General features: G+C 40.2%; 1 protein-coding gene across 1 annotated transcript; it reads left to right on the forward strand.

Annotated features, from left to right (window-relative positions):
- Positions 1-1,981: 1,981 nt before the first annotated feature.
- LOC106954519 (thrombospondin-4-B-like) lies at positions 1,982-14,197 on the forward strand (the record flags this gene model as incomplete). The annotated part of the gene is made up of 16 exons (XM_015044065.1): positions 1,982-2,258; positions 5,787-5,987; positions 6,405-6,655; positions 6,761-6,863; positions 7,019-7,101; positions 7,186-7,237; positions 7,321-7,472; positions 8,657-8,794; positions 11,051-11,128; positions 11,239-11,391; positions 11,476-11,580; positions 11,648-11,755; positions 12,174-12,333; positions 13,117-13,235; positions 13,856-13,908; positions 14,004-14,197. Coding segments are annotated over exons 1-16 (2,029 nt in total), but the record flags the coding sequence as incomplete, so codon positions are not given.
- Positions 14,198-14,357: the final 160 nt, after the last annotated feature.

The following is a 14,357-nucleotide window of genomic DNA, read 5'->3' on the forward strand; positions in this document are numbered from 1 at the left end:
TGGTTCTTGTGGATAGTATTTATTACACAAGAGTAGGTTCTTTAGAATGAATTGCCCTCTGTTTCTTATTTTTGCTGTGGTTTTTGGGGGGATTGTTGGAGAGCGCAGAGACAGGCAATAATTACTGTAGCTGATCAGAACAGCATATGGAATCAGACCGACAACTTTTGCAGTAGTCACTCAGTGCAGCTCGTCCTCACCATTTTCTGCTAGACTCTAGGGGGCGGTGTAGGGCTCCTACAGCAACATGGCGTCCATAAACTGTGACGCATCTTTCTTGTTATTGCCCTTTTAGGTTTTGGAAGGAGTTTAGCAGATTAATTTATAATGGCTTGTATGAATTGGGTATATATTTATATATATGCAATGCATTTGGAAATCTTTAGGTCCAATTTTATATTCATAGATGTACATTTCCTAAAAGCACACTTTCTTCATTTTCTTATGACTATGGAAAATCAATAGCAGACTCTACCAACCAAAATGTTCTCAATGCAATTTCTATATGGGAATATCGGCATGACGGGCCGATGGATAAATGCACCCGAGAGGACAAGCGAAGATAATTATCTTGTATATATTACAAAAGATAAATATATACATTTAGCCTTTGCAATGAAATGTAAACTGAGAAAACCGGGCATTTCACCAAAATATATTTTATTTCAAAACAGTTCAATGTGTTATTTGACAGTTTTTGGTGGGGGTTCAAACTTTTAGAGGGTTAAACACTGTTAACTTTTCATTTTTCAAACAGTTTGTCATCTTGACCTGCACCACAAGGCTGTTCATTTTTAGCCTTGTCTGGGGAGAACAAAAAGAACTCATTGCCGTGAAAATGTTCTTCTTGGTTTGGCCATGGCTTGTTCTGACTCATTGAGTTACATCCATACCGCTCTCTTTAATGTGATTTACAACTGTACAGTACAAGAAATAAAGCTCAGACCGTGTGTAAGGGTCTTAGGGTTTGCTCATATCAGTATTACGAATAAAAATAGTCAAGGGATGCTGTCAGACACATCTGAGGTCTGGTTTTATCTCATCGCCAGCTGCACTGTTCACTGTCTGACCTCATCCACCGCACCGTGACGTGAGTCAGCCCTGCTTCTCCAGAAAACTGATGTGGTTTGTTGGGATCTTGGCTGCAGCTGCCAGCCGTGCACCGGGGGTCTGTGGGGGCCTTCTTTAAAGGATCATTTTGAAAATCCACCCGAGCGCCCGGGATGGAGTGCACGTCAATGTACAACAAAGAACAGCCCAGACGCAGAACAACCTCTAGATGTATGGAAACGATGAGTCACTTGCTGCTGTTTGTTGCTATAGACACTCGTGTTTGTGTTTGTTTGTAAAACCATGTGGTGACCCAGACGACTTTCGAGAATGAACGTTTCAAACATTTTCTGGCAAATATTGTTTATGGTTTGGGGGCTCAAAAGCAGCAGGCCAACCAACTGGCTTACACTTTTATGACATAAAAGTGAAACACGAACTTCGTGCAAAAGACGCAAAACTTTAGGTAAGAATTTAGTCTCATCGCCTTCCCCAGGCATGCCGACGACCAGGCCGCCTTGTGAGCCAGCCACCTGTCTGAAGCTGGTTAACACGGCTCGTTAAGGTGTGAGTTCTGGAGCCCTTCTTTCCTGCAAGAGCCCAACGGCAGGAGAGGAAATCTGGGACATTTGGAAAAGGTGTTACATCTAATCCTCTGGAAGGGAGGTAAAAAAAATTTCCCCAGCTCTTCACACTGTCTGAATATAGAAATCAAATTTTCAGAGAATCCCCTCAAGCATGACCCCATATTTCTAAATATACCGTTTTGCTCGTTAACCTGGGATCCTGTGAATCAGGAGCTGCTCGTGATCGGGGGGGAATTGTGAAATAGCCTTGAGGAATCAGCATCTGCTGCTAGGAGCCAAGAGTTTCCCCTGGTCACTCCTTCTCTGCATGGGGCAGTCTGAGGAAGGTTTAAAAGCAGGTTCAAGCCCCAATGCTCCTCCCTTAGCAACACTCCTACGATCTCCCCCGTCTTTCTTATTCACAAATCAGATACATACACACAAAATAGTCAACAGTTTAAGAAAGACTGGACATGTCAAGCTTGGCTTACTTCTAATCTAAAAAAAAAAAAAGGAAACCAGTGCAAGATAAGCTTCTGCAGAGAACCTGGTCTGACTCTGAAATGATTTTGTGGACATTCATCATTCTGCTCTCGCAGCTGTTATTAAACCTGTGCTTACATGCAGAGGCCCAGGCTTTGGGTGAGTGTTATCATTTCATTTTGTGTTTTATTGGTATTGCCAATAATAACTTAAATAGCTGGAGTAAAATGCTTCCTTTGTAAAGCTTGCTTTTAAACGTGCTTAGTCTGAATTTCAGCCCACAGAAACAAATAAAATACCGGCATCCTTTTTATTTGGAAGTATTTTTTTTAATTCACTGTTATTATGCAATTTTCCCTAATATGTCAGAGAAGATTTAATGGCTCCGCCACTCACTGCCTCACCACACATTTGTTAGATTTAATGGGATAATGGTGAAGCAGACACTGTGAAAGCGAATATCATTTGCAGAGCCGGAGAACATAAAGGCTCAGACGTTCTGAGTGACACTCACAGAGGTGTGAGAAAAATGCTAAATATTCCTGTCAACTGTTGAGGAGATGAGGTAGTCAAATAACTCTTTGTGTTTCTGACAGGAAGTGGGAAAACGAACGAAGACGGTTTAATAGAAGTTTTAAAAACCGTCCTATTGAAGTCCTGCGAGCCAGAACTGTTTGATTAGTTCAGCTTTGAGGAGTTTCAGCTTTCTGGCTCACGTTGATTTAAATGAATTCCTAGCTTGGTCAAACACACGGGAATAATCAGGGATGATCATTTTCTGAACTCCACACTCTCCACTCTCTCTGTGTCTGACACGCACTCGAAATCCAACATGCGCTCATCTTCAAAGTCCCACACAAAAACAGACCCACTGACCGTGAAATGTTTGCATTTCTTAGGTTTTGTACTGATCACACCAGGTGATTGATGGCTCACCTTTCAAGCACTCATTAATCCCCACAGTCCCGTGGTGCCTGGCGTTATGTATACAACCGGTCCAAATTAATCAGCTGTCATTTCCCTTGCAAATTGCAGCTTGCTTGACTGGAATTCACTGAGTGGAACCAATTTGAAACTATTACTCCAGTTTGATTTTAATAGGAATGATCGGTGCAATGGCTTTGCTGATTGCTGAAGTTGGTGAGTTTTGAAATTCCTCAGGAGGTACAAAAAAAAATCTCTGTTGAAAAATAAATAAATGATGTAATGAGAAGGGAGAAGGAGGCCTTCATGCAGTGAAAGTATGTATTTTGTATAGTTCGGTAGCACGATTAAAAAATATGGTTTTAGGATTGAGTAGTAATCTGAGCCTAAGCTGTTTGAAATTGTTAAACAGTTTGATTGAGAAGAAAGGATTTAAGGCTAACCAGATATAGCAACTAACCAGTAACTTTAGCGAACCAGTAGAAAAGAAACGCTATGTTTTAAAATAAGATGACCAAATTAACAAAAAATCTTCTAAATGTTGACATACAACCATTACAGACAAAAAAATAAATAAATCTGTGACTAACTCACCACTTGTTGTTCCTGCTGACTTACAAGCTAATGTTGTCACTTTAACACTGTAACACAGCTAGCTAGATGCTACAGGAAGTGAGTCCTGTCAACACTGGAATACATATTTAAAGAAACTTTGAAATAAAATTTTCTTTCTATGTACCACATGAAAACTGAATGTTTGCCAGTAATAATTTCCAATAGTGTTTATTTTTTATTAGCTGCTTAGATTGTTCTTAGGATTTAATAGTCCTAAGAAATCGCTAAGAAATGTTAGCTAACATGATAAAAGCTCCTTCTGCAATAAGTTGTTGCTGCCAGTTTTATTGTGAAAAAGGAACACCAAAGGATTTTATAAGAAAATGCCTAATTATCCTCATATTCATCCATTAGAACATCTTTGCTGAGCTCAATATATGATATAATTTAACCAGCAACAAAAAAAAATTCATTAAGACTAAAACCGCTTTTCCAAAAGTGACATCGCTTTATCGAGGTTTGTTTTTAATTTTACAGGAGTGGAAACATGAAAAGCATAACATGAAAAGCACACATCAAAAATATAAAAATAAATAATAAGCGGTAATTGGCCTCTACTTGTATAGCACTTTTGTCTGCTTCGACGATTTCAAACGTTTTACACTTTAATCAGTCATTCACCCATTCATACACACATTCACACACTGATTGTGGCAAATTGCATTGAGGATATAGTAGTTAAGCGATTCTAATGAATTAAAATAATAACAAAAAAAATGTGCTGCAAGATGTGAGAGTATTATCCACTAATATCCATAAAAGCACCTTAACCCTGACTTCACATTTTTACTTTCAAGCAAAAAGCATAAATGAGAGCCTTGAGTTTTATATCAGTCCATTTTCATTAGCCAGCATAGTAATTGCCTAATGAGATGTCAGACAGTTTATGTAAAGTGTATTCCAATGCTGATGATTTATTTCTGCCATTACTCATCCAGTTTGACATCATTTAAAAACAAAAGAGTGGAATAAAAATCTCTATTTTTGTATTTGTTTTGTTTTTTACACTAAAGCTCAAATGCAAAGAATTAGGTAAGCAGCAAACCAAAGAATGTTTTTACCATTTGTTTCCTTAATAATAAACTAACCGTGTCTGATTTATGTGCTGCCTCTGAGGGTAGGACATGTCTCAGGATTGCTTTATAGCTTTGAACTGATCTTGTTTTATGGAGCTTGAAATTTGAGTGTTAATCAGGAGGGTGAAATGAAATACTTTCTCTGGGTATCTTCTTGTGAACGATACCATTGACCCTTAAACGCCTTCAGTCTGGAAGACTCATGAATAACATATCTTTGCATGAGGTGTATATATGTTTATCGTGTAAAAGATACTCTAAGGGCCTAGATGTTGCTTTGTTATTTTGTTTTGTGAGCTTCATCTGGTTTGACCATAAACACAGCTGCTGTACTTGGCTTTCATACAAAAAAGAAGCATATTTTTTCCTAAAAAGCTATCAAAAAAACCATACATTCAGCGACTCACTCCCATGTGATGGCTTACATTTCTGTCCCATGAATTAGAAATATATGTTTCAAAGTAAAAAAAGGAGAATTTTCATCTGAGGGAGTCTTGCAAAAAAAAAAAAAAAAAAGGCTAGACTTTGAAACCATTTGGGAGTAATTTTGCCCCGTCTGAACGGATGCCTTTGCTGACTGCTTTATGGTACTTGTGTATTCACAGTGTTTGCAGATGGTGAACTAAAGATTCAATGCCAATCCTTCTGTGGTCGTAACAACTCCCAAGTTACTTCATTAAAGGGAAATTCTAACCATGAAAATTAGTGGGGGTTAGGGGGTTTGTAATATTTTGTTCCTCTTCTGCATTTGCCTTCCAAATTCTGCCATGCTTCTGACCATATATTTACTCAAAGAAATATCCCAGATCTCAGTCACCTTTATTAAAGACCCGACATGAAACTAAGGTTTGAGTCCACAGCTTTAATTTACTTCAAGTCCTATTTTTATGTATTTCCTCTGATCCTGCCAAGTTTGCACAGAAATCTCCAAGAACAACAAACACTCGGTCATCATCATCATCACGTTCTTGTCGACTCAAAGCGAGTTTACACCCGAGCGTGGCTGCAGGTAGCAAAATATTCATACCTCATCATTCGCTGCTTGTGTGCTTCATTTCTCTTTCCCTGTCAGCAGTCTACGATCTGCTCACCTCGCCTGACTGCTTGCCAGACCTGCTGCAGGGAGGTTTGGCTGAACAAGGGGTGAATGAGGCTTTCATCTTAACCACCTTCAAGCTGCAGCCCAAGACTGGAACCACACTGTTTGGCCTGTTCAACCCGAGGGACAACAGCAAGTATTTTGAGTTCACCGTAATGGGGAAGCTCAACCGGGGTAAGTAGACTAGAAACAGGAGATGGTACTGGAAAGCTGCGCCGATCAATAATTTTTGACCCGCGTTTTTCAGCAGCACAACTCTCAGCTGAATGCTATTTGACAACTGATCAAATGCAACAGGGAGTAAATGCAAGGCAAAAACAATCAAAGGTCAATGTTGTGTTTACAGAAGAAAAATTGTGTATGTGAAGAGATTCTCACTTTTTTTATTTACATGTATATTAACTTTATGTCAAAATAACTTTCATTTTAACCAAGATCTCCATTTGGCAAAAGGAGAATATTTTGATCATTTTTAGCATATTTTAGCATAATTTACATGTCGGCATGTAACTGTGGTATTGTGGAAGTAAATGCTCTCATATTTTCCCTCTTTTTTTCTTCTCTCTCCTACATGGTTGTAACTTCTCGAAGCCGTGCTACGTTACTTGCGGACCGACAAGAGAATGAGCTCCGTTAGCTTCAACAACCTTGTGCTGGCGGACGGCCAGCAGCACCGGCTGTTGTTCCACCTGAAGGGTCTGCAGCAGCAGGGGCCAGGCGGGGTGGAGCTACATCTGGACTGCAGGCTGGTTGAGACGGTCCGGGATCTTCCTGCCGCCTTCCAGGGTTTGCCAGCGGGGTACGGCATGGTGGAGCTAAAGACAATGCAAGCCAGGGATCAGGTAACATGTTCCTTACAATAACTGCGCACTGAAGGCCCAACTTTCTGTCTCTCACGTGTTCAAAGACAGACGCACAAAGCATAACCTTTTGTGTTGCTCTAACAGGAGAGCTTAGATGAGCTGAAACTGGTGGTTGGGGACTCGTTTGAAAATGTTGCATCATTGCAAGACTGTCATTTTCAGCAAAGAGATTCGGTTCAAACTTTAGGTAAGAATCTATTTGGTGAGTAATTGCCCAATGAGAAGGCTAAATACTTCCCCTGACAACATCCCTAGTCATAAAAACAACATCTAGAATCCAGTTAATGAGAATGTCCCCCGCTGTTGTTCCGGTTAAGCAACATAACATTGCCTTTCTTGTAGGGGTCAACACAAAGCAGCTGTCAAATCAAATGCTGGAGTTAACAAAGGTGATAAACGAGCTGAAAGACGTTCTCATCCAGCAGGTAACTTACTTCAAACAGATTCTCTGAGCCTTCTCCATCCCTTCCTCTTCGGCACTTACCTTCCGACCGGACAATCTCTTTCAGGTCAAGGAAACATCTTTTCTCCGAAACACTATTTCAGAGTGTCAGGCTTGTGGTAAGAACATTTTCTTGTGTCGGTTTCATTCACCAGAAATAGACGTAATGTGAAACAACTGTGTTTTTGATTGTGATTTCAAGGTCTGGGTGGAACAGAGGTGGTGAAACCGAGATGTGCTCCTGGTGTCTGTTTCCGCGATGATATGTGTATCGAGACAGCGAATGGTGTGGAGTGTGCACCCTGTCCTGACGGGTACACTGGAGATGGCTTCAACTGTGATGATGTTGATGAGGTAAAGTCTGACTCAATGGTTTGTTTGCCCTTCTTCCTATATTTCAGGGGTGGCCAAGTCCAGTCCTCGAGAGCCACCATCCTGCAAGTTTCAGATGCATCCCTGCTTCAACACACCTGAATCAAATGACTGGCTCGTTATCAGGCCTCTGTAGAGCTGATCCCGGTCTGTTGGAGTAAGGATACTTCTAAAACTTGCAGGATGGTGGCTCTCGAGGACTGGACTTGGCCACCCCTGCTATATTTAAATCAGTTAAATAACTATACATTTTGGCCATATTGTATCAGGAGCTGCCTTCGGCATATCTGTTATTAATTGTTACATGCAGTAGCTTTAGATTTATGTCTAAGTACTTTAATTACCACAATGTTTTTGCACACGACAAAAGTTTTTTTGCTGCATGAACACAACAAGTTAATGCAGCTAAGGTTTACCACTGTGTTCAAATTGCCACAAGTATTACTTCTGGATGCATGAAACTGAGGGTGAAACTGACTGGATGATCTACTTTTTGATTAACTGGACAAACAAATGTCAGATCACTACAGGAGACTCATAAAGTCCTGAAAATCCATACCCTGGCAGTCACAAGATCCTGAAGTATGAAAAAGAAATGAATAAAAACCAGATGGTGTTGTCACTACTTATGTGACAACACAGTGAATTCCACACCACTGATCCCTATTCAGAAAGGAAAACCACTAACAGGGATGTCCATTAAATCAAAGCAAACACATTGGTCTCGCAGATTATTGTTTTTTTATTGCTGTTTTCTTGCATCATGAGTAATGTCCCATACCTCTTAGGATTCATTATAATTTTTTTTGGCCATATTGGGGAACTTTTAGAAGCAGGTGCAAACAGAAACTGTCAGAGGGACCATCAATCAGAGGCATAGGGTCTGATGACACTTCAAGGGCCCGAACATGGCATAGAGGTAAAAGTGCTGGAAAGAGATAGAAGTTCGTAAATCTTCTGAACATAAGTAGAAGAAGGTGGGTGTGTGTTTCTCTGTTTGTGCTGGGCCATTTCAGAGGGCTGGCCCCTTCAGCCTCTCTTTTTGTTTTTTCAACCCTTTCATTAGCAAAAAGGTCACCGGGTCCAGAAACTTTTAGAGAGAAGCCCTGTGAGGAACACGTACATTTCTGCTGCTTCAGCAGAGCTCATGTCCTCCTTTTCTGCAGTGTCAGTTTAACCCCTGCTTCCCCGGAGTGAAGTGCGTTAACACCGCCCCTGGCTTCCGCTGCGACGCCTGCCCGCTGGGTTACGCCGGCCTGCCGGTGGAGGGCGTGGGCATTTTGTTTGCTCAAACCAACAAACAGGTATGAGTTAAACAAGAAGGAAGCAGCACAATTTAACAATCACTTTTTTTTTTTTTTGAGTGATTATTTTTTTCTTGAAAGCAAATCAAAAAGAAAACCTGAAATCGACCTACTGCTTTGTGTGATTTTTTTATTTTATTTATTAAGCTTGCAACATTTGATTTACTTTCTGTTTTCGCACAACTGAAAGTTTCACTCTAAGTTCAAATCTTCAAATCTTCACTTTGTCTCCATCAAACAAACATTAACTGCATTCAAAGTTAAAACTCATCTTCAGAATAAACGAATCTTGTGAATTCTCAAGAGAAATAGCTGACTAAAAGCCGGTTCTGACAAAAGCAGGTAAAGATTAAAAATTAGAAAATGTCTCAAAATGTGGGGGGAAGGGGAAGCTAAGTTGATTTAAGAGGACTTTTCAGTAGGATAAAAAAAGAGAGAAAACAGCATTTTGGATTCACAAGAACAAGATGAGACAAGACTTTAACAATAGAAAACTAAGAATCCTTTTTTCTATTTGTTGTTCATTTTAAAAACAAGTGAACAATGTGTAATCAGGGTAGAACATTGTACAATGCAATGCATTTTTTTTTGTATATACTCGCTAACTACTTGAACAGTATAACACTGACTTGAAATTCTAAAACAATTTCAGCTTTAGCATTAGCTGTCATGTCTTACCCAGTAACAGCATGGGCACAGCGTTTACAATTCATCCACCGTACTTCCTGTCCTTGTTTCTTAATATGCTCTTGAAATACTGCCAGATAAACAATGTAAAAGTAGCACAAGCTTTTGTAACTGAATGCTGCGAGCCAATCCAAAGAGAAATCTTTGCTCTGTCAAGACAACATAAGAACTCTTTCTTTCTTTGTTAGTTTGAAATATGAGTCTCAGAGATTATGTTCTGCACACAGTTAAAGCCCTATTGTTAGCACTCAGATTCACATCTCAGACACTTATTTACCAGACAATGTCTTGCTGTCAGCAACCAGGTAGCACAGGTGAGGTGGATTTCTCTTAGAGGAGAAACAATGTGACATTTTAATATCACAAGATCTCGTGCCATAAGAACTCATTACACACCCGCTTCTCAGTTTGGAAACTTTCAGAAAGGTATTACATTTACAGTCAAACGTCTGATGAGTACTTTCAATTTTAATGTGACCCAACTGAAAACCTAACAATAAAACCCAAAGTTTTATTAATAACATTATAAACCATGTTTTCTGGTTAACAATCTAAAACCCAAAGCAATGTCTGCTGCATATGCATAAATGAACTGAGAGGACAGTGGGTTGTTTTATAATCACATCTACTGTAGCTGAGAGCTGATTTCTTGCATTTTTGGGTACAAAAATAGTGATTTTAGTCTTTCCTGCATTGACTTAAAAACCTCTGACTCACCCATTCATATTTTGCGATACAAAGACTATGATATGATGATTATAAATGCCATCAAAATAGATCCTGAGAAAGTTGTAGTAGTCCATAAAGACACTTAAGATGGCTGAGAAAAAGGCGAGCTGCGAGTGGTGCCTTGAGGAACCCCTTATGCAATCTTTGTTTGGTCAGATTTTAAGTTAAAAACCAACATATTACAAGACAATTAGCCTCTTTCAAATCTGTTTATAAAATTGTTATCATAAATTGAGTCAAATCAGTGTTAAATCATGACCCATTTAACACTTATTCCACAAACCTGTATTTTTTATTTTTTATTTTTGAGGCTTTGAGGTTAAAAGATGTTTAAAAGATGTTCAATCACTAAAAGAGTTTGTAGAAGATATTTGCACACGACGACAAGCAAACTTCTTGTAATTTCATATGATATAAGTTTAAAACATTATGTCTTTATAACACAGAAAAAAAAAACTTGCGTTAGCCATGTGTCAGTTTAAGACTGAACCTCTACCTGATTAGCGCATATTATTCGCAGCTAATGTGACAGTTTCCAGTGTAAGGTCAGACATTCATAAATCAAGTCTTGGACTATCAAGCTGTGTTGTTTTTAATTGAATTTTAAATGCAGCCATAATGTAATATACATGTGGAGTTCAAATATTTACAATATTCTACGTTTTAATTATTAACTCTGTAATTTGTTATTCACCGACTCCACATAGGGGAAGGCTTTTTGCTGTCGGGGACATTTTTAAACAGATTCATTACTGAAACAATGCGTTTTGTAGAATTTGTCACAAAGCCAAACACTGTAATTCATTTTGGACTCATTTGCTCCTTTTCTACCCATTTCAGGTCTGCGATGACATTGATGAATGCAAAGGACCCGACAACGGTGGCTGCACTGCAAACTCAATCTGTCACAACTCTGTGGTAAGAATGCACTCCGGCCAACACACGCGGATCATGCTGGGCGTTTTCTTCTCATTTTGATTTACATTGCTGTTCCAAGTCATTCACAGCTGCCCTGATTCCTCCCACAGGGCTCCTTTTACTGTGGCAGCTGTAAGACTGGGTTCACAGGAGATCAGGTGAGGGGCTGTGAGCCAGAGCTCAGCTGTGGAAACAGCCTGACCAACCCCTGCGACATCAATGCCGAGTGCATTCGAGAAAGAGATGGCTCTATTTCTTGTCAGGTAGGATTTAAAGCCCACATTTCTGCACTCCGGCGTCTGACTCGGTGGTGCTCTTTCTGAAAGGTGTTTCATTTGCTTTCTCAGTGTGGAATTGGCTGGGCGGGCAACGGATACCTGTGCGGGAAAGACACGGACATTGATGGATACCCGGATGAAAAACTCAAGTGCAAGGACGCAAACTGTAGAAAGGTACGCAAAGTGGATGTCTATCGAAGGCGACAGGAAAGAACTCTATCTAACCTTCTTGTCTCTGCAGGATAATTGCATCTTTGTTCCCAACTCTGGTCAAGAGGACGCCGACAGGGATGGCCAGGGAGACGCCTGTGATGACGATGCAGATGGTGACGGTATTCCCAATGAGCAGGTCAGTCAAAATCTGACTGGAAGTTCATCAGCATCCTTTTTTTTTATTCATTAATAAAGTGCCTTGCAAAAGTGTTCTCTTAAACTTTTTGCATTTTGTTACTTTACAACCAGAAACGTCAAAGTCATTTACTAATGTGAAACAGCTCGTAAGTCAAATAAAACAGGGGCACTAATAGGATTTATTCTTATGCGTTAGACATTAGCTCAGGATGGCCAAGTCAAAGTAAAGTTCCAAATCTTTCAAGTGTGTGTGTGTGTTCACAGAAGTCCTCCACCCAGCACTAAGACTGTACTAAGAATGTAAAGAAGACCAAAAATGATAAAGACATACACCATCTGACTTTATAATCCTCATGGCTGTAACCTGCAAAATGTGAAAATTTTCAATTTGGATCAGACGTCCGTGTCTCCTGCAGGACAACTGCCGGTTGAAGCCCAACGTGGATCAGAGGAACAGCGATGCAGACAGCCACGGCGACGCCTGTGACAACTGTCGCGTGGTGAACAACCCCGACCAGCGGGACACTGACGGAGACGGCAAAGGAGATGCCTGCGATGATGACATGGACGGAGACGGTATGGAGAGAAATTACATCACCAACACTGACGTTTGCGTTATATAACCGAACATCACTGAAGGCTCTTAAAGTTATCTGCGCCGTCTTCCATGTTTCCACGTAAATGTTCTTATGTTAACTTATGAAGTAAAAGAAGGAAAAAAAAAAAAAGGAGACAAGCAGATGCGACTGTCCAACATCCCTCCAAATCACATTGTCTCAATGCATCACCGAAGACTACTGTGATGGGATTCATAAGCAAGCAGAGGCGGAAGAGGACTGAAAATGGTGGTGGTGGGGGGGGAGGGAGGTGGAGAAAAATAAGTCAAATCCAATCTCAGGCTGACCCAAGAGCAAAAACATGCTTTGATCATTCACTGGTATGATTACACCTAAAAAAAAAAAAAAACCTGTAGGACAGAAGATAGCTTTTCTTCCTCCACTGCTGTTTGAGCTGCTTGACCTTTCTAGGTTTGTGGTGCAGCTACTGCCTCCATGCGATGAATAAAAATACAATCAGGGCGCAAACTGAATGAACGCGTACAGCAAGTACAACAGTGCCCCCAAGTGGTCAGCGTGCAAAGAACAGGGTGTGAACATTTTAGAACGTGAATTAATTTTAGTCATCTGTCCATTTTTTTTTCTTTGACTCATCAATATGGCTTTCCACCTTAATAACTGCATTAGTGAAATCCGTAAATGATTGTACTTTTGTGCTAAAGCTGATTTTTTTTTTTCTTTTAACATATTTGACAAGAATTCAACTATCCAGTGTGTGTGTGTGTGTGTGTTGTGTGAATAGGTGTGAGAAATTTCCTGGACAACTGCCAGCGTGTCCAGAACAGAGACCAGCTGGACCGGGACGGAGACGGCGTGGGAGACGCTTGCGACAGCTGCCCTGACATCCCCAACCCAAACCAGGTGGAGCAAAGTCACATAGATATAAACCATAGAGCAACTAATTCTTCACACGCACAGACATGCCTGTAATGTCAAGGTCATCTCATAAAAGCAAAGCATATGTTGTTATATTACAGCCTTGCACTTTAATGTATTTTAAAAGTATTTTATGCAATAGACCACCAGAAAGTAATAGTGGAATAAAAATGATATATGAGTTACAACATTTTTATACATTAGTGCATATAAACTGAGCCCCTGTCTCTCAGAAAATCCAGTGCAACCAGTTTATTTCAGACATCAGCCAGTTAGTTATGTATTCCACTAACTGGGTGGAATAACCTCAGTATACAAATACTGATGGAAATATACCCCAAAAGATTTGCAACTATCAATGCTGTCAAAAGTTTTTCCACAACTTATTCCACAAAGGTTAGAATGACTGATACAAATTCATGCCACAATTTGCTTTTTTTTTGTTGTTGTAAAAACATTCTCAAACATGTGAAATCATGCATCATTTCCTGCCACTGCACTGCTACGCACCACTTCATGTTGGTCTGTCTCATTAAGTCCTAACAAATACAATGAAAAGCCGTTGTGTGACGTGTTGAATTAAACCCCTTTCTTTTCCCTTTCAGTCTGACGTTGATAACGACCTGGTTGGAGACTCGTGCGACACAAACCAAGACAGGTAAAAAAACAACAACAAAAAAAACCTGTCAACGTGTGTGTTTCTGTGAGGTTTATTATTGTTAATGCCATGTTTCTGTGTCACTTCCTCTGTAGCGATGGCGATGGTCACCAGGATACCAAGGACAATTGTCCACTAGTGATTAACAGCTCACAGCTGGACACCGACAAAGACGGAGTGGGAGACGAATGTGACGACGACGATGACAATGACGGGATCCCAGATACTCTGCCGCCGGGTCCGGACAACTGCAGGCTGGTGCCCAACCCTGACCAGATCGATGACAACAGTGAGTTTAAGCAGATGAGAGTTATCTGCGCCTCACAGTAAAATTAGTGCAATCACTAAATTGTCCTGGAGTGCTAAAACCCGCATTTCTGTTCAAGGTAAAATTTAACTTGGTGTGCACATCCTCCGTGAAATGTTGCTGGCTGCCATTTTTTTTTTTT

Source organism: Poecilia latipinna, unplaced genomic scaffold, assembly GCF_001443285.1.
Source record: "Poecilia latipinna isolate Pla-1442-1.1 unplaced genomic scaffold, P_latipinna-1.0 Scaffold661, whole genome shotgun sequence".
Lineage (NCBI taxonomy): Eukaryota > Metazoa > Chordata > Actinopteri > Cyprinodontiformes > Poeciliidae > Poecilia > Poecilia latipinna.